Genomic DNA, 19,920 nt, shown 5'->3' on the forward strand with positions numbered 1-19,920 from the left:
ATATAAGCATGCACGAGGGTCCTGATGGGGGTTTCTTCGTTTCTTTATTCTCTAACTTTTTGTACCATGTTTTATCTGTTTGTATCAATTGTTTCTTTAATCTTCTTTCGTTATATTTCATCACCCTGTTCTTGTCTATCTTCTAATTATTCAGTTGCCTATTGTTTTCATTTAATTTTGATAGTGTTTTGTCCTTTTTCACAATTTGTATAGTATTCTCTTTTCTGTAAACACTATCCAAACTCTCATAACTTGTTTTTGATAAATGGCTGGTAAACGCACGTCTGGACAAATTTGAATGTCGACGAAACGAAAGTTAGTTATTTAGGAATTCAGCTTTTCAAGAAAATGAAAAGCCGTAACAAATAAATAAAATATAAAATCTTAAAAGGCTACAATACGAAAAAAACATTGTTGCCAAAAGAACAGCAAACCCGATGAGTAATGCCATTTCAATAGAAATTTTATAGTATGCCTTTCTGTGTTGTGATTTTACACTGTTATCTTTGATAAGGGTGAAGGTTTGTACCTATTAAAACGTTTGAACCTGCTAATTGTTTTTGCAACGGTCTTTAGTTAGGAATATGATGATAAGATAAGATAAGATAAGATTTATTTTATTAAAGTGTCACCATCCATTACAATATCAATATATATATACACATAAAGTCATAAGAACCCAACATTTATGTAAAAGGATGCCAGCCGAAAACGACTTATGAGACACTATCATTAAAACAAACATCTAATACATACATAAAAGGACAGCTTTGATACATTTAAAATGTATTTCGTAAATTAAAAAAATAAATAAAAAATAACAAAACATATATAATTTCTAGATGACATGTTTTCGTCGATAAAACATATGATAAAGGGAACTAGCTAAAAGAGGAACCATATTCTCATTACACATAAGATAACGAAGTTTTTCAACATCACATAAATTCTCAAAATCAACATTTAAAAGACAGGCTTTGGCATATAATTCATGTCTGATATCAGAGTAAAAACAACAATTAAAAAGAAAGTGTTTTTCATCTTCAATTTGGCTACTATCACAAAAAATACATAAACGGTCTTGTAGAGGTTCTGGTGGTCTAGCATATCGACCTGTTTCAACTTTAAGTTGTAACGAACCAGCTCTGAATAGTGACAAAATACGTCGGTGGCATCTATTATTAACTACCTTTACATAAGGCTCCGTACCAATACAAGTTTTAAACAATCTATAAAATCTTAATCTTAATGATGTACAGTAGTTTTCGTTTGTTGATGTGGTTCGTAAGTGTTTCTCGTTTCTCGTTTGGTTTTCTCGTTTGAAAGATTTTATACTAGTCAATTTTTGTGCCCTTTATAGCTTGCTATTTGGTGTGAGCCAAAGCTCTATACACAAATAACCGAAATAACTTGGATTTTTTTCTATCGTGGATTAACGTACTTAAGTATTCAAAATAACTCATAAAACATTGAATAACAATACCGAGGATTGAGCTAGCGAGTCCTTTTTTAAATTATTTATCTACCGTTGTTGTAATTTATTACTTCTACGTAATGATAATTAGAATCTCCAAATGTAATCGAAGCATTATATATAGAATACATATCCGCCCTTTATTCCTTTTCAATAGAATACATTAATTTCAACCTTTTATTCAGAATACATTTCCGCCTTTGCCATAGATAACATTTCCGCCTTTCTTCCTGTTCTATTGATTACATTTCCGTCTTATCTACATAACTTTTCCCTGCTTTTCTGTCTTTTATATCTAACATATTCTAAACTTTTCTACAGAATACATCTCCGCCTTTCGTTATTTCAAATGTTTATTATCATAATTACCATCTTCGTTTTGTTGTCAACAAGATATTGACTAGGATTTATACATAATGCGATTTGAGTTGAACAATTTGGTTCCGTATGCATGACTGTGTATAACTGTGCATTTATTAACTGCACTTTGGTTGAGATCTCACAAAACTGGTTAAACCCTGCCGCATTTTTGTGCATGTCCAAAGTCATTTACATCTAGGTTTCGTTAGTCTTGCATGTTGAAGACCGTGGGATGTTTTCTATTCTTTGTCGGTGTATTGCCTCTTTAACACAATTCACGTTTCCGGTCTCTGTTCTTTACAAACCAAGGGAACTTTGAAGTTGAAATAACAGTTGTACATATGCATGAATAGTAAAAGTGGTGAGATGTGAAAAAGTGTCAACAGTTTTACTACTTATTGTATGTTTTCCGTAAATATGAGATAATGTTTTAAAAGGTTCCAAGCTCACCGTTTATATACCTAAAGGGACAGGATATATATATATAAATATAAAATATTTTTATTTATATCGGTTATATAACCATCGGAGGTCTTCGGAGGTCAACTCGATAGTTATTTAGATGACGTCTAGACTTAAATACACACGAAACGAAGCTACATATTATCGAGCCCATGCCCTGTAAATTATGTACTTCATACTATGTATGATTTGGATAAATGTTTTACATTGTTACAAATCAAATACTAGTTTAGGATAAGAATTTGAGTCAAGTTGGTGTTCGGTGAAAATGAATTTGACAGCTAGTGCCCCTTTAAGCGACCATAATTTCTTTTATGACCAACAGTTTATTTAGTTACATAGCATTATTGGTACATACCTGTCTTTATACACTCCTGAGAAATGCATACATTATAATTTACAGGCACTGAAAGTAAACAAAATTCACGTTTAATTGCATTAGGTTGTTAGTTTATTGTAACATAACAAGTTGACTCAGATAATCCTAGAAATTGAAGTTCAATATTGTAATAAAACTTTTTTAAGTAAGGGGCGGAGATGTCAAAGGGACATTCGTAGTTTTTTTTACATAAGTCGAAAATAAACTGAAAACCACAAAGGAAAAAAATTAAAAAAAATAAATAAAAAACAAAAGTATACAAATCACAACATGATAGTACATTGGTATATATATATTACAAGTATAAAGCTTTTTTTTGTCTATTTTGAATCTTTATCACAATAAAGTTTCAAATCCTATCACATTACTTGTTGCACTTTTCATATTGCATTGTTTTCATTTACTCCATTACTTTGGCCTCTTTGGTCTGAGCAATCAAACCTCCTGTATCACTAGCATGTTAGCACGCAGTATTCGCATCCGCACGTGAAAGGTGCGTTCGACTTCAATTTTTATTGACTACAGCTGTCAGTTTTCCTCTTTAGCTAAGTACACCGAAAAATTCCTTCGAAAATAAAAACTTAAAGACTCAAAATAGTCAATAGTGCTAAAAGTGACATCAAACACCAACCAATGTACGAAGCAATTCTCCCTTTAAAATAGTTTTACAAAGATTGGACTATAATCACTATAGGTTTCTTGTACCCAATTGTTATTAAGATGTATACTATGTAGGAAAGGAACAGAAGCCGATAAGAGCCATTCAAAAAAAAATTATGTCGTAATAACTACATAGCATGTCGTAATTTCGACATAACATGTCGTTATTACGACATCGCTTTGTAATTGACAAAGATTTTGCAACGATGCAAATATTAAACTTAACAATGTAAATAAATATCTTTAACCAATGAATTCAAATAGCAAAAGCAATGCAATTAACAAATATTTACTTATTAAGCTTCATGTACAAATGTAAATTATTTAACAATGAAATACATTAAATATGAAATTTGGAGTTTTACCAAGGAGCTAACAATTAATTAATAACACTGTCTGCCACACAGCATTTCGGGGACTCTCCCTCTGGTATCTTTCGTCCCTCCTTTATAGCTTACTATGCGGGGGCTTTTCTAATTATTGGGGGCATTAGGATGACCTATAGTTGTTAATTTCTGTGTCATTTAGTCTCTAGGCAATCATAATACCTAATCTTTTATATATATAGCGATGTCGTTATTACGACATAGCTATGTCGTTAAACTATGTCGTTGTAACGACATAGTGATGTCGTTATTACGACATGTTATGTTAAATTACGACATAGCGATGTCGTTATAACGACATGTTATGTCGTAATTACGACATTTTTTTTTAAATGGCCCTTATCGGTTTCCGTAGAAAGGAGACAACTTATTAGTCGAAAACAAAATGAGCGAGACCACAGTAGTAGTTTTTATCAGGATTTTATCATTTGTCTGTTCTTGAGCATACTAGCATTTTCTGTCATTTCTTGCTTAAGAATTTGATTGTCCTTTTATTAACATCTTGTTGTCTATGGTATTATACAACCTTCCTCATAATTCGATATTTTTATCTTCGGTAAAGTATTTTTCCCGGACATTGCTCTTTTTACATTGTCCCCTAGCGAGTACAGAAAATTTTATAAACAATAGTACTACAGTTGTAAAATTTTCAATTAGGCTCGACTCGTCTTTTTATTAGCAAATTATTGTTGTCACAGTGACTATTTTGTACTTCCTCTTGAATTTAATATCCTGGGGAACAGATGTCAAGTGTTGGCATTATGTCACGAGTAGTCTGGTTTCTTTAGAAGTTAACGTAATTACGGACAAAAGAAAAAGACAGACTTGATAGCTTATTCCTGTTTATCGTATTATTTCTGCACTTTGGTTATGAAAAGTAAGGACATAGAAAATAAATTGAGGTCAAGAACAGCGGCGTTTGTTTTGTTTTTCCCGTGTAGTTCCGTATAATGACTTGGCTTTTCAACGTGTTTAGCGTTCATCTCACGTTTGCGAGCACTGAATGGAATTTTAATGAGAGCAATATCTCGATTTCATAAAATGCGAGGAGATATGTGGTGTAATGGTGAGTGCATCAGACTCAACACAAAGGTTCCAGGTTCGATCCCCGCACAGGGGAGAAAATTTCAGGGACAGATTTTCGACTTTCCCCGACACCATTTGCGAGTATGATCTTGGGAAACAATGAAAGTTCTACGGAAGGAGGCGATAAATGACTGACCGGTGTTAAGAGCGAGCAGTGTCTCTTGCAAGTAAAAGACACCCTTGTAGATTTCGGAAATGAGCATGCTAATGCTGCTACCAGGCAGCACTCGCACCATCAAAGAGGAAAGGGATTAACATAAGTTGTAATAACTTATTTCTCAGTCAACTATAAATACGTATGTTTAAACTAACTAACATGTAATAGGGTTTATCGTCTTCTTTTTTATATCTATCAATTTGAAAGATAGCAGCATACATCTACAGGTAAATGACATCCACGTTGCTTAGATTAGAGATTGAGAATATAAACAAAATCAAAGAGGAATTATATTGTTCGTTCACAAAAAAAAAGTCACACCAGTGGTTGAATTATATGTTTTGCATTGCAAACAAATCTTATTCTATTCTTTATACGCTTTAGACAATCTTGCCAGAAATTTAGAATATGAAATGGTATTTAATCGGACACGGAACAAACTTCTACGAGTGCTTTATCCAGCGTCCGTATCGTGAGATACTAATAAGTCACGTGACATAGATTGGATAGGTCCAGTGCAATTAATTTAGATTTCTACTGTATGAAATGAACACAATTACAATGTAACAGAATATAACATATGATCAACCTTTAATAAACCCACAACATTGATATCTTAAAAGTACAAAACTGCACATAAAAACAAACAAAAAAGTAAATGTAATGACGTCATATGCGTTTAGACAACATATCACATTCTGAAAAAAAGGGTTAATGGTTTCGTGTTGATAAAGTGACGATTTAATCAGGTATCAAAATGATTATTTTAAAGTAATCATTGAAAATATCTTCAAACAGAAAGCCATATTCATATATCGGTCATCAAAGACAAAATGTTATCTTTTTATTCCTAAATCTAACATAAAATTAATCTTTAGTTAACTCTTACATAAAAATGTTTTTAAAAACATTTATAATATTTGTGTCTCTCCTCTTATCTCCTTTTCTAATTTAACTCCATTTTTTTATTTACCAAGCAGATTACAATTCATCATCTTGTATATACTATTTAAAGATCAGTCATGGTAAGGTGTGTGCAATTTGTTTTCTGGATCTTGAAGAATAAAATTAATGTGTCAGTTTATCGGAAAATAATTTGAAAACAAACCAAAATACATATTTAAAACAAAATAGAAAACGAAATCATACGATTCCTTCAGCATAAATCTGTTTGTTTATTTCAGCTGTGAATCTAAACAATTTAATTGTACTATCAATGCTTTGTTTGTATTTTTGCAGAAAGTATACATGCACTTAGGCGATTTTTTTTATTGAATAATAAACATTATAAATAATAAAACAAATATATTAATCAACTGTTGGGGTTTGTTTTTAAGTTTTATCTATTGTATCAAATTGTCAAATAATTATTAGGTCTTGAAAGGCTATAATAGCCTTTCAAAACGTCACAATTATTTGGACTAGCAGTGATATAGAATCACTGTCATTGTTTTAATGTTCGGTGAATTTATGGATGGGTTTTAACGTCCATTGCCAAATTAAATTCTTATTCAGGACAAGAACATATCTATGCGATATGAAATATAAATTATAAAAACAAAAGTGGTATTATTATTTCAAATGTGACAACTCACCACAAGAGACCAAACAACACAGAAATTGACAACTATAGGTACGGCCTTCAACAATGAGCAAAAGCCATACTGCTTAGTCAGTTATAAAGGCCCCGAAATGCAAATTGTAAAACAAATAAAATGAGAAAACTAATGACCTAGTTTATGTAAAAAATCATATATACAGTAGTACTAAAATATGAAGAAAACACTGTTTTGTAATAGATCGTCCCAATGGGTATCTTTGGTTTGACTCATTCGTGGGTCGAGCCCATGACTTTCCACACTGGAGGCAAGAATTATTGCTATACTTCATTCATAAAATAGACCAAGAAACAATAAAGTTTAAGATTCATATCAGCCTATGATTTTGTGTGTCATTTGGCTTGTTCCATTGGAAAGCAACAATGAATTACAGCAGTACAAAGAAACATTTCAAAAGAATACGATACCACATATATCAGCAACATAATTGAAAGATTTACCAATTGCTGTCACGTTGAGTTTAATATTTGGATTGATGAAATGCAACACAATTTACCAACAGCTTCTTGGCTTAATATTAGAAATGTATTGTGTGTCATTTTGGTTGCACCTCATCCATTTTTATTTAAAGATACGTACTTTTAATCCCAATCCAAGATGCTTCAACACAGTATATCGTTTATCATTTGGTACTTAGATATCATAAGTACATTGTAGAGATTAAAAAGTTGTAATATAAATAATCATAAAGGTGGTAAACCATCAACTTTGTTTAACATATTTTTTTTATTATTTCTCTAATGCATTATGTATTCCCAATGTTATTGCGGTTGCATTAAAAAGCCATTAAAATAAAGTATTAGTAAAAGTTATCGAACTGACTGAACTTATTTCCCAATAGATACTCATCTCTTAAAGGGCTTCAAGTACTTCCCATAACGACTTGTTTGGTCTGATTATAAAGTTTAATTAGATTTAGAGATACAATTAGATTGAATGTCAATTAAAAGCTGAAATCGCAATATATTGAGCCATCAGAGATTACTGATACCCATCTTCAACTCAGTCTAAAAGAATAGAATCATTATTACAAATAAAACACAAGGGGATACTTAAAACGAATTACTGCTAGTCAACATTGAGTTTTAAGTATGTGTGAAAACATGCAAAATGAATGAAAACTGCGATGTGAACATATATAAAGAGAAATGTAATAAGCAAAAAAGCAGAATTATATAGAATAAACAAAATTGAGGCAGGAACCGATCGATAAAAAAGCAAAATGATATCTAAGTTAACTGTCAATGGAAAGTCTCCAAACAAGAACAAGTGTTAAAACATTATGGATAATTAAAACCTATGTAAAGTAAACAGGTTTCAGTAGTTGGTGTACATTTATAATATTAAGTCAAGAAGCTGTTGGTAAATTGTGTTGCATTTCATCAATCCAAATATTAATCTCAACGTGACAGCAATTTGTAAATCTTTCAATTATGTCGCTGATATAATATGTGTTATCGTATTCTTTTGAAATGATTCTTTGTACTACTGTAATTCATTGATGCTTTCCCATGGAACAAAGTATTCCTTATATTTTAATGGCAGCCATGTTCTGTATTTCAAAAAGCTTTTTCTACATTTTTGTAACCTCTTAGTTATGCAGCTGCAGACCGTACAACTAGCTATAGTTGAGGCTCCCGCAGGTTCAAAAACGACCTGCGACCTCTGGCCTTTTTAGAGGCGACTTCCGATCTGAGGGCCTTCTAAAAACGACCTGCGACCTGTAAAATTTGGAAAAAACGACGTCCGACCGACTTTCGTTCTCTATGTTGGGTAAAAAACGACCTGCGACCTGTACACTTCCCTTAAAAACGACCTCTCGACGAATTTAAAAGCGACCTTGCGACCTGAGGGGGGTACCGTGTGGGAGCCTCATAGTTGTTAATTTCTATTGTGGATATTTTGTTCTTTCCTTCATACCTTATCCTACTATTTCAATATTATATATTTCTAGTGACAAACAGTTTTCATAAAGGATATAATTACTAATTATTGTCATGATATAAAATCAGAAATGCTATTGATATATACTTAAGAATATCTTTATTATTATAGTAATGCTATGTTTATCATTTATATATATAGTTCACGCCAAAAGCTGAATAAGCAGTAAATTAATAAGCATTGTTTGAAAAGTAATAACACACACGGTCACCATGCTTTTTTTGCATTGTAAATGGCTATCTGTTAATAGTTATGAAAAAAGGGATAAAATATTTTCTCCTTTGTGTTTGCATGGTCGAAATATGGTACTATTTTGCTGGCTTCGTTGGAGGTTGGGTTGCCTTTGAAGCCCGAGCGGAAAGCGCAATAATCTTGATAATATGCTATAAGTAGATTTTTCTTTTATTTATTATTGGCTTTGAACTAGCTGTAATAAACTGCGAGTACTCTCATATCTATACTTTGCGTCTTTTGGACGTACGGTAATCTATGTTTGTTAAATTTCTGCGTTACTTGGTCTCCTGTAGAATGTTGTCTTATTAGCAATCAAAGCACATGTCCTTTATATTAATTCTTAAACCAAACGAATATACATGATAATACATCCATCTGATTTACTAAATTTTTTCGCCTGACTTTCCAAAGCATATCAATATTTTCTTTTTCAAAGCTCCACTAGAACAGTGACATTTTTGCCAAACTATTTTAATTTTGAATTAACGAAAAAAGAACAATCGAAACGTCTCCATAATGTCCATTGTATGAGTTTATAAACAAATGACATACGGTCAGAACTCTAGAACTATCCGTTTTTTAATTTTCGAGAGACACACATTAATATATAATTATTGTCACTACGCATCGAAAAATCTGTTTTGATCAGTTCTACAGCTATATTCACCGTTATTACGTTTTTAAATACCGTTACAACTCAAAAGATCTCTTAATTCTGTTGTTATAAAAATTTCTCCACATGTACAAAGTAGGTTTTCATACATTTAATGTGCTGATCTTGATATGCGTGAACCTCTTCCTACTGTACGTTAACATCAAAATTATAATGATCAACTTCGTGACAAATGGACACAACATTGACTCGGACTTATACAAATTTAACAAATTATGCATGACGTAGTTATATTTACGTTAAACATTAATTAAAGATTCATATGGTCATTGATTCAATTTTTTTTTATAATTTATATGTATCTGGTATGATTGCAAGTGAGAGTTCTACAACTATCCACCAGAGTCCAAAATGACGTAAAAATAAGTAATGAAAGGCGAACCTTGATAAAAACACACACCGTATTATAGTCGTCTATAAAAGTCCCGAACATGACAAAACGTGTACTGTACATACAATTTCATTTAAAACACAAATTCCTCTCTAATTATTGGGTTAAAGTGTATATTGATTCAATTTGATAGTTTTCAAATTAAGCGATAAAACAATTGCTGCTCATTGCGTTTTCAAATACTGCAATTTAAATGATGTTTGTTTGTTTCAAACATAAACATAAATTTTATAATAAGGCCAACAGTTAAAACCAAGTTAGGAAAACTGTATTCAAGATTGCGAATTTATGTTGAAATGTTTTCAATCAACACTGTTCTCCGTTCAACAAAATTGTTATTTTTGACAATTTAAATGAAAATCAGACGACTTTGTTGCAAGCGGTGAAATAGAAATTATCCTGAAATTGAAATACAACCACATCTCCAAGATTTAATCGAATATTTTGCCAATTAATGTAAATAAATATTTGCGCTGAAGTTAGTGATTGTTTACATACGGAAACTAATTAGCTAATATATTGCCAGACAGACCATTATACCAACTGTAATTAAAGCATTTTTATGCTAGTTAAAACTAAATCTGATTCAAGCACGCATTTTTCTCCAATAACAAGGTTAAAATACATTGTAACTCATACTGTTACGGTAATCAAATTACTGGACTCGCATGCAGTGAATACATTTTCAATTTCTTAGTTTTAATAAGAGAAAAATACGATATAGTTCATTTCTAAGGACAGTGACATTGTAATTAGTTGTAATTGGCTTTGAACTATCTTTCAGTAACTATGAGTACGGCTACTGTGGTGCTTTGTGTCTTTATTGTTATGGAAGTTGTTTTGTGCTTCGTACCGATCTATTGTAACTTGTTTTATATTTTATTCTTTCTTCAAAACTGTCATTGGGTAAAGGGGAATGGTGATGGTCCACAACCATGTTTGTCCTTAAACATATTTATTTATAGTTGATTTGAAAACAAGTTATTGCAACTTATATTAATCCCTTTTCACTATGCAGGTGCGACTGCTGTCTTGTAGCGGCATTAGCCTGCTCTTTTTCGAAATTTACAAGGGTGTCTTTTATACGTACAAGAGATATGGCTCTTAACACGGGTCAGCCATTTATCGTCCCCTTCGGACGGTATCATTAGTTCTTAAGAATGGTGTCAAGGGAGAGCCGTAAATTCTAGTCCCTGGAATTTTCTTAAACATGTTTGACGCCGCCATCACATTCTATAAGTGCCTGTTCCAAGTCAGGAGCATTTATTTCAGTGATTGTCCATGATTAATTTCTATCATTTGTTTTCGTAAATTTATTTGTTATTATTTAGCCTTTAGCTTTCTCGTTTGCGATGTTTCACATTTTTCATGTCGAAGCCTTTAATAACCGATTAAACATAAGCGTTTTTCACAGTATTGAAGACCTATATCTATGGTAGTTTATAATACATTCACTTCATGTAAACTCCAAAAGAAATTTGTCTCGTTATCAATCTTACCACATCTACTTATTGATTGATGATTTTATTAGTTATTTAACTATTGATTTAGTTAGTACATTGTTTTTATTTCTAGAAAACATGATAGCACAAACGTCAATTTCATAAAACTGAGAAAGGAAATGTAGACAATGTTAAGGAGATAATAACGCTACCAAAGAGTTTCTGAAGTTTCTGAAGACCTTCCAGCATATTTACGACGCCACATTGACATCACAGTTTTCATTCTGGAGTAATATGAAAATTTTAATTTATCAACAGAACTAACATCTTTTTGAAACTTTTTAAAATTAACTACTGTGGATTCATTATTATTCGTTGGATACAAATGTCCGTGGATGTCGTTAGTACAGGTGAACCACGAAATAAACTGTTCAACAAATAACTCTTTTTCTATAGTTTTGTATGGAGACTTTTTGTGGCAAAACCACAAAATCAGATATCCACGAACATGAAGTTTTTTCTCAATCCACGAAAACTGGTACCCACGAAAATAAATGAATCCCCAGTATTTTCCTATTTCAGAGGCCAAATAAATAATAGAATAACGAGATTTCCACGGGATTGTGAAATCAGCACGCGACTGGTACGTTCAACTCCGACTAGGATTGACGATATTTCTGCGGACGGTCGATATTTCTCTCTAAACAATCCAACTGTCTCCACTATCAAAAACTGGTCGTCTCGAAAGGACAAGAGTGATGAAAATGGCAATGGACATTCAATCAATTGATATCTATATATACCAAACACGGGTTATGTTCCTCTCATATATTTTATGAAAGTATGGTATTAAACCCCTAACGGGAGGGATTGTGCCTGATATTCATATGATAAAGACATAATATTTCAATCAGTTTAATTGAGGCCTGGAGCTGGCATGTCAGTTAACTGCTAGTAGTCTGTTGTTATTTATGTATTATTGTCATTTTATTTATTTTCTTTTGTTACGTCTTCTGACATCGGACTCGGACTTCTCGTGAACTGAATTTTAATGTGCGTATTGTTATTCGTTTACTTTTCTATATTGGCTAGAGGTATAGGGGGAGGGTTAAGATCTCATAAACATGTTTAACCCTGCCGCAATTTTGCGCCTGTCCTAAGTCAGGAGCCTCTGGCCTTTGTTAGTCTTGTATGATTTTTAATTTAAGTTTCTTGTGTATAATTAGGAGTTTAGTATGACGTCCATTATCACTGTACTAGTATACAATTTTTTAAGGGGCCAGCTGGGGGACGCCTCCAGGTGCGGGTGTTTCCCGCTACATTGAAAACCCATTGGTGACCTTCGGCTGTTGTCTGCTCTATGGTCGGGTTGTTGTCGCTTTGACACATTCCCCATTATATGTATACGGGAAAAAAAATAAAGAACTTACCATGATTACTATCTCGAATGAAGGCCACGACAACAAAAGCTACACAAGCAAAGAACAGAAGAGAACACAAACACAGTAAATATTTTTCACGATTAGTCCATCTCCTTGAGCAACCATCTGTTTCATGCACATGTACCACAACGTCCATTGTATTGTTCATAGCTATCTGCTTTTCTTTCTTTTCTTTTCGTTTTTTGATCATACCATTACGAGGGTCCTTCCGTTTATGGTTGTCATGAGGTAGAAACTTTTCATTTTCATTGTGATTGGAGTTTAATTCCTTATGTTTTATATCTCCGTTGCAGTTAGCGATCATGTCCGAATTCGAAAAGCAATCAGAATTTCCATACGACATTGTTTTAATTTTAGTATTGCACGTGCACACTATTGGAGTGTAGACAAGTCAGACACATATTTCAAGTTACGTGTGATCAAGAATTGTCAATATAATTAGTGACTCAAGAATCTACACCTCTTAATCTCCATGGTAAATAATCATTGTACGTCTTCTGGACAGCTTTCCTGAAAATGAAATTAAAATATCACCTCTGTTAGAAATATAATAAAAAATAAAAATTTACTATTTTACATAATAAAACAAAGCTTATGTCAAAACCCAATCAGAAAAATGACCAATCTTCAAGCATTATTTTCTTTGCAGATACAGTACATATGCAGAGTAAGTAACGATATATTCTTCCAGATATTTATATAGAAACTGTTACCTGTTGATTGGAAAAGAAACGTTGTACTGGATTATCTGTTTTAATTTGTAACGTTGAAACGGTGTTTAGTGTTAACTATTATTATTTACATAATATAATATACTTGTAAAACAAATTCTATAAGCTGTGTTACTGTTGAATAACAACATTATCCATGACGATGATTCATGATTATTATTTGATTTCTTACATGTAAGTGTTTAACCATTCCTTTAATGCCCACCTACGATAGTAGAGGGGCATTGTGTGTTCTGGTCTGTGCGTCCGTTCGTTCGTTCATTCGTCTGTCCATCTTCAGGTTAAATGTTGTGGTCAAGGTAGTTTTTGATGAAGTTGAAGTCCGATCAACTTGAAACTTAGTGTACATGTTCCCTATGATATGACCTGTCCTATTCAATACCAAATTTTGACTCCAATTTCACGGTCCACTGAACAAAGAAAATGATGGTGCATCCATGTACGGTGGACACATTTTCAGTTCTGCATCAAGAACAGTTCTACCCTCGAACTTTTACTAACAGTTATATTAAAGAACAAAATCTTTCAAGTATACCCGGAAACAGTTCTATGATTGAATTATTATAGAACTGTTTAAGGAGGTAGATCTAGATTAAGGGAAATAACTCTTAAAACATCAGTACGTTTGTGTCAACCATTTTCAAAAACATATTTACACGCTCAAACATAAATATGTCAAAGCCTTGGTGAATAAATATTCGTAGAAACTTGTGTAGCTATAATACAAAGACAATATCATAAAGAACAGCTTAATTCCTCTAATGCCACAAGTGTCTGAGAATCTCATTTCTCAATCATGTTTTAATTGAATGTGCGTCCGATCGCTTATAAATACGCTATTTAATGAATCTCTTTTCCTTAGTGTAGGTTACTTAATCACTGTTGCTGTCCATTTATTTAAAATCCAAGGTTAAACTGATTTCCAAAGGAAATATATATATAATAAATGAAATCCAAAGAGACATTTCCCTGCTAAATCCACATTGGCTTTATATGTGGATATCAATTCAATATTGATAAAAAAAAAAAAAAAAAACTAAAAAAAAAAATACATATGTTTTAAAAAGTATTGAATATCTGAATATCGCAAAACCGCAAAAGAGGCAAAAGAGGCGAAAAAAACCAAGGTAACATTATAAACTTTCAAGTAGAAAATAAACAGACACGTAATTTGCAACAACATTAAACAAAAAGATAAACAAGTCTACATAACACAAATAGAAAACTAAAGACTGAACAACACTATTCCCGCCAAAACTGGGATGATTGCAGTTAACTCTGAAAGAGTAAACTGAATCAGTTCCACTAGTTAACCCGTCATCTTAATCATAGTAAAAACATGCGTACTTCCTTGAACAAACTCCTCCTATTACAGCTAATTATGTAGACCTCTCTCCTTTTACAGATACACATGCCTCATGATAAATGGAAATTATTAAGCAGCTACAATATGAAGGTAAGTTCACATTCAAGTAATTTGAGGACACTCTTGGAGGTTGAGATATAAAACCTAGCTTGAAAATGACATGAACTCAAAGTGAAAGTTTTAATCTGTACAAAATCCTAGAATTACATGTATGTTCATTTGATAACAACAACACCACTCGCCTTGCAAAAAAAATATATTTTGTATTAGACGACACAATGTATTTAGCTAGATACAGTTTATGGCCTTTGTTAGTCTTGTATTATTTTAATTTTAGTTTCTTGTGTACAATTTGGAAATTAGTATGGCGTTCATTATCACTGGACTAGTATATATTTGTTTAGGGGCCAGCTGAAGGACGCCTCCGGGTGCGGGAATTTCTCGCTACATTGAAGACCTGTTGGTGACCCTCTGCTGTTGTTTTTTATTTGGTCGGGTTGTTGTCTCTTTGACACATTCCCCATTTCCATTCTCAATTTTATCATCGCTAGGGATTTTAAGAACTACTATATTTATGTGTTTATAATGGTCAACTAATTTGGTTATGTCTGGAGATTAAATACAAGTAAATTTAGTGTACATGTATTTTCTATAGCGTGATATTAAGGAAGCTTGCTTGTCATTTTTTGGAATTTTGGTCAGATTTTCGGAATCCTCTGGTTTTATCCATTTGAATGCCTAAACAAAATTTGCCCGGTGACCCCCATTTTTCTTTTTATAAGTCTTATAAAATTTTAATTACTTTTTAATAGTTTTTGAGGACTTAAACTTGTCAATGATAAAGCTATGAAAAGTCAAGAGAGAACATTTTCCCGCCAAAATTTCAATGGCTAAAATCTTCAAAACAAGCACGGTGACCTATATATATGTGATGCTCTTTTGATTCCTTTATTAATCCCCTATCAGTATATGCTAGTATTTTGAAAAGTTAATTACTTTGAAACTGAGAAGCCAGCTCCCTTAAATAACTTGATATTACTTTTACTTATTATGATGACTATATCAGAGTAAAACGATAGGTGGTACATGTACATATCGGAATCCAATAACACTCCTGTATCATATAAGATTAGTCCTGTTTTTTTGTGGGATTCGTGTGTTAGTCTTTTAATTTTGCCATTTGCAATAACGAAAGAATGAAAAACTAAATGTAAGATGCAAAAGTATTTTAGCTTGTAAACCTAAAATGTTAAATCACAAAAATACTGAACCCCGAAGAAAAATTCAAAAAAAAGTGTCCCTTAGCAAATGTCAAAATCAAAAGCTTAAACACATGACACGAATGGATAACAACTGTGATATACATGACTTGGTAAAGGCGTTTTCTTATGTAGAAAACGGTGGATTAAACCTTGTTTTATAGCTAGCTAAACATTTCACTTGTTTGACAGTTCCATCAAATTCCATTATATTGACAACGGTGTATGAACATACCAAACAGACAGAATATGTGCAAATGTCACAAACAGAGACACAGCAGTCAATAGCCTAAATATGTCATGTAATTATCAACTGGTATTAGAGATTGTTATCAAGATAACATGGATTATGTCAATGACCTGACTACGTAGATAAAATGTGAGAATAGAGAATGTCATTACATTGCATTTTTAGATTAAACCAGCTAATTTTCGCGGATACTTTATTTCGCGTAAGGACCTTTCTAGTCAAATTCGCGGCGATTTAATTTCGCGATTTCCTGATTTACTTGATGTAGTTCAGTAAGGAAAGATCCAGATCTAGTGATACATTTTCGCGACGATTTGAATTCGAGTTAATTTTTCTGGCGAAAGTCGAGAAAATTAGTTGGTTTAAACATGTTCAAATATAAAAATAATAGTATCTTTCAGCTTCAACGATGATATTAAAACAATTGTACGACATAAGCAACATTTGCAATGGTGGTATTTGATTACAAAAATGTAGTAACGTAATGTGGTAAGCTCATTGATGAATGTCGTGAAAAAAAATTATATTTTATTATTTGGTTATTCTCGTTAAAAACGAGAACTAAACTTTTTTTTATTTATTTTTCACTTGTTCCGTTGATTGAAAGTGGTTGATTATGCAAGTTTAAATGGACTTCCACATTTTAAATTTGTCTTGGACTTCGATATTTTTCATATCTTTTATTTAGGTTGTGTCAAAAGAAATTAATAATTTAGTTAAGGCAAGAATGTATGCAAAAAGTAAAATCACAAAAATACTGAATTCAAAACGGAGAGTCCCTATTCAAATAGCAATATCATAAGCTCAAACAAATCAAACGAGTGGAAAACAACTTTCATATCCCTATTTTAATGTAGAAAATGGAAGATTAGTCATGGTTGCATAGCTAGCTAAACATCTCACTTGTATGACAGTCGCGTCAAATTAAATTATATTGACAATGATGTGTGAACAAAACACACAGACATGATAAGTTAAAATGTTTAAAAAAGTGGAAATGGATTTAGACAACAAAATATTAATAAAGAAATCATATATATATTCAGTAGCTTTTACACTAATGTTCAATGTATAGATTGTATTCCAAAATGACGATAGTGCACACCATATTAGATTTCTTTAGCAGGGTAATTGAATAAGTTTAAATTTTCGATATCTTAATAACTTTTAGTTGCATGTAAGAACTCGAAATTTGAAATATTTCTGGAATGTGTAGATGTAATTCTAATGCCAGAAAAACTTTTATAAACAAAGTGGTATATTTATAAACTATGCATTAATTTCTTTTGTTTAATTGCTGGATTAAATTTGAGACATGTGTTTTCATCCTGTATTAATTAGAAAACATGATCATTAGATATTTATTTTAGGTAATTAACATACCATTTTTTTTTCAAAAGAGATAAACGTGATAAAAATCTGATTTTTTCTCTGCTTTGAGATGATAAGATGACGTGCTTAATTAACAGAAGATACAGAATTATCGACAATTTGTACTGTTTCGCTTTGATGCTACTGTCTGATATTTTAAAGGTGATTGACATGGCCTGATACTCGAAAATACTTTGCAATGACGTCACGTATCGGTGTCAAACCACGTACATGTATCAATGAAACGACGCGACTTCATTCACACAACCGAAGAGCTATCAAGACGTTTAAATACACCTAAAAATAGTGTAAGCAATAATTTCATTTTATTTCATATTCTCAATACCAAAATAATACTGTTAATCCAAATTGCAGATAGAAAGAATAATAACATTTCTTTCTTTTTATACTGACTTCATCGGCTCGAATATTTGTAAATATCTAGATTATAAAAGCATAAACAAAAGCAGACCGAAGCATCTTATTCAATGTGGTAATATGTACATGTACATGAATACGTATTACCTATTCAGGAAATAGAAACTACTTGAATCTGATATTTTGTTTGAAAGCTTATCAAACATTTTGTAAAAATTTCAGAACGTGACTGCCAATGAGACAACTATACACTAGACATCAAGGGACACATATGTAAGCAATAATAAGTCAGTCTACGACCTTCTATCAGGCAACATATAATGTAATCATGGTACATTTTATATGTTTATGAGGTTACTTTTTATGTAAATGTAGAAAAGTGTAAAATTGGACAACGGGGTTTTGCTATCAGGAGTTAAAAGGTATCTCCCGTTATAGTTGTCGACGTATTGAAGGTACAAACACATGCTATGTGTTGCGTTGCCTAGATTTTCATGAAAAAACCAAACTGGAATCAAGTTTGTTGGTTTCATCGTTCTAAACGTTTTGTATTGTTAATGCTACATTTTACATCCTATAAGAACTTAAACACAATGAGATGTTCATGGTAGCAAGTTGTTGCCGTATAACGTTAGTATCATTATGCATTTATAATTTTCGTTTGCTTCTATGTATTGTCAATCACGTGATAATATATCTTTGTAAAAATACTGCTGCACCCAAAGCAAAACGATCAGAGTGGTATGTTGTGCCGTGTGTACTATTATTTGTCTGTTCGTATTTTTCTTTTTTAGCCATGGCGTTGTTAGTTTATTTACGATCTTTGAGTTTGAATGTCCATCTGGTATCTTTCGCCCTTCTTTTATCACCGAGTTTACCTAAATGCTGCACATTTCTTAATGCCGAAAGAGTAAACACGTATTAGATGATATTTAAGTACGATAATCAGTTAATTTAGCTTCAAAACTTTACATGATGTGCACTATCATACATATCAAAACCAGACGTACCTTTTCTACTAATAGTGGCTTTGCTTTTATGAATTAACTCCGAGATTCGAAAGAACTCTTAATATCCCAATATTATATTCAATGCATATATGTTAGATAGCACAGAGAATGCACCTCTTATCTTTCAGTTTCTTAATCCAAAACAACTTCAAAAGAGCACAATACAATACTTCAGTTGTTTCCCATTTACAATTTTATATATACATAACATCAATGTAGTTGTATGATATTAAAATATAAGCATACAGTTTATTTTGATAAACAAATTCAGCAAAGGTTAATGTGTTATTGAATAATAACTCGAGTGACAGATGTTAAAAAACCTATTTGTGTGAAAAAGTGTAACAATTTAATCTCCATTTCACTGTTACCGTAAATTGGATTTTATATAATTTCGATATTGTATGTCGTTAGGTCGACTGAATTTATTTACGACAACAATTTCGAATTGTGATTTTATAAAATATAGTACAGTTTTCAAGCAGTGATGTAGTTAAAATTTATACTTTACGATAACAACTGAATGGAGTGTTTATTCTATATAACTTGCATTTAGTTTGCATCAGTTACTCCATACGTAAAACAATTTTATCATCAAATGCACTTTATCAGTATCTAGTAATTATTTAAAAATGTAAATCATATGTAAGTAGGTATCTAATTTTCAAAATAAATGAAGCTTTATTTATGGTTGTTACTTAATTTTGTTTTATAGATATTTAAAAATGCATTTGGTTAATGAGAGCTCCACATTATTGACTTTTTGTTTATTACAGATTTGTTGAACAAAAATCAACATGAAACGGTAGTTAATCTTAATAGTCAGTAGGCACATTGCAATTATCA

The 19,920-nt window shown here is 31.9% G+C and overlaps 1 protein-coding gene across 2 annotated transcripts in view; it reads right to left on the bottom strand.

Annotated features, from left to right (window-relative positions):
* The window catches only part of LOC139502032 (neprilysin-1-like), a 43,202-nt gene extending 23,798 nt beyond the window's left edge, over positions 1-19,404 (bottom strand). The window contains exons 1-4 of one of the 2 annotated variants that reach the window (XM_071291355.1): positions 19,075-19,276; positions 14,788-14,991; positions 12,698-13,219; positions 2,655-2,702 (exon numbers count right to left, since the gene is read on the bottom strand). In XM_071291355.1, coding sequence (XP_071147456.1) covers positions 2,655-2,702; positions 12,698-13,052 — 403 coding nt within the window. In that variant the 5' untranslated portion in view covers positions 13,053-13,219; positions 14,788-14,991; positions 19,075-19,276. Of the gene's footprint in view, positions 1-2,654; positions 2,703-12,697; positions 13,220-14,787; positions 14,992-19,074 lie in introns of both variants that reach the window. The other variant, XM_071291354.1, reaches the window with a different exon arrangement.
* Between the last annotated feature and the right edge of the window lie 516 nt (positions 19,405-19,920).

The sequence above is a fragment of the Mytilus edulis genome, chromosome 13 (genome assembly GCF_963676685.1).
Source record: "Mytilus edulis chromosome 13, xbMytEdul2.2, whole genome shotgun sequence".
Taxonomy (NCBI): domain Eukaryota; kingdom Metazoa; phylum Mollusca; class Bivalvia; order Mytilida; family Mytilidae; genus Mytilus; species Mytilus edulis.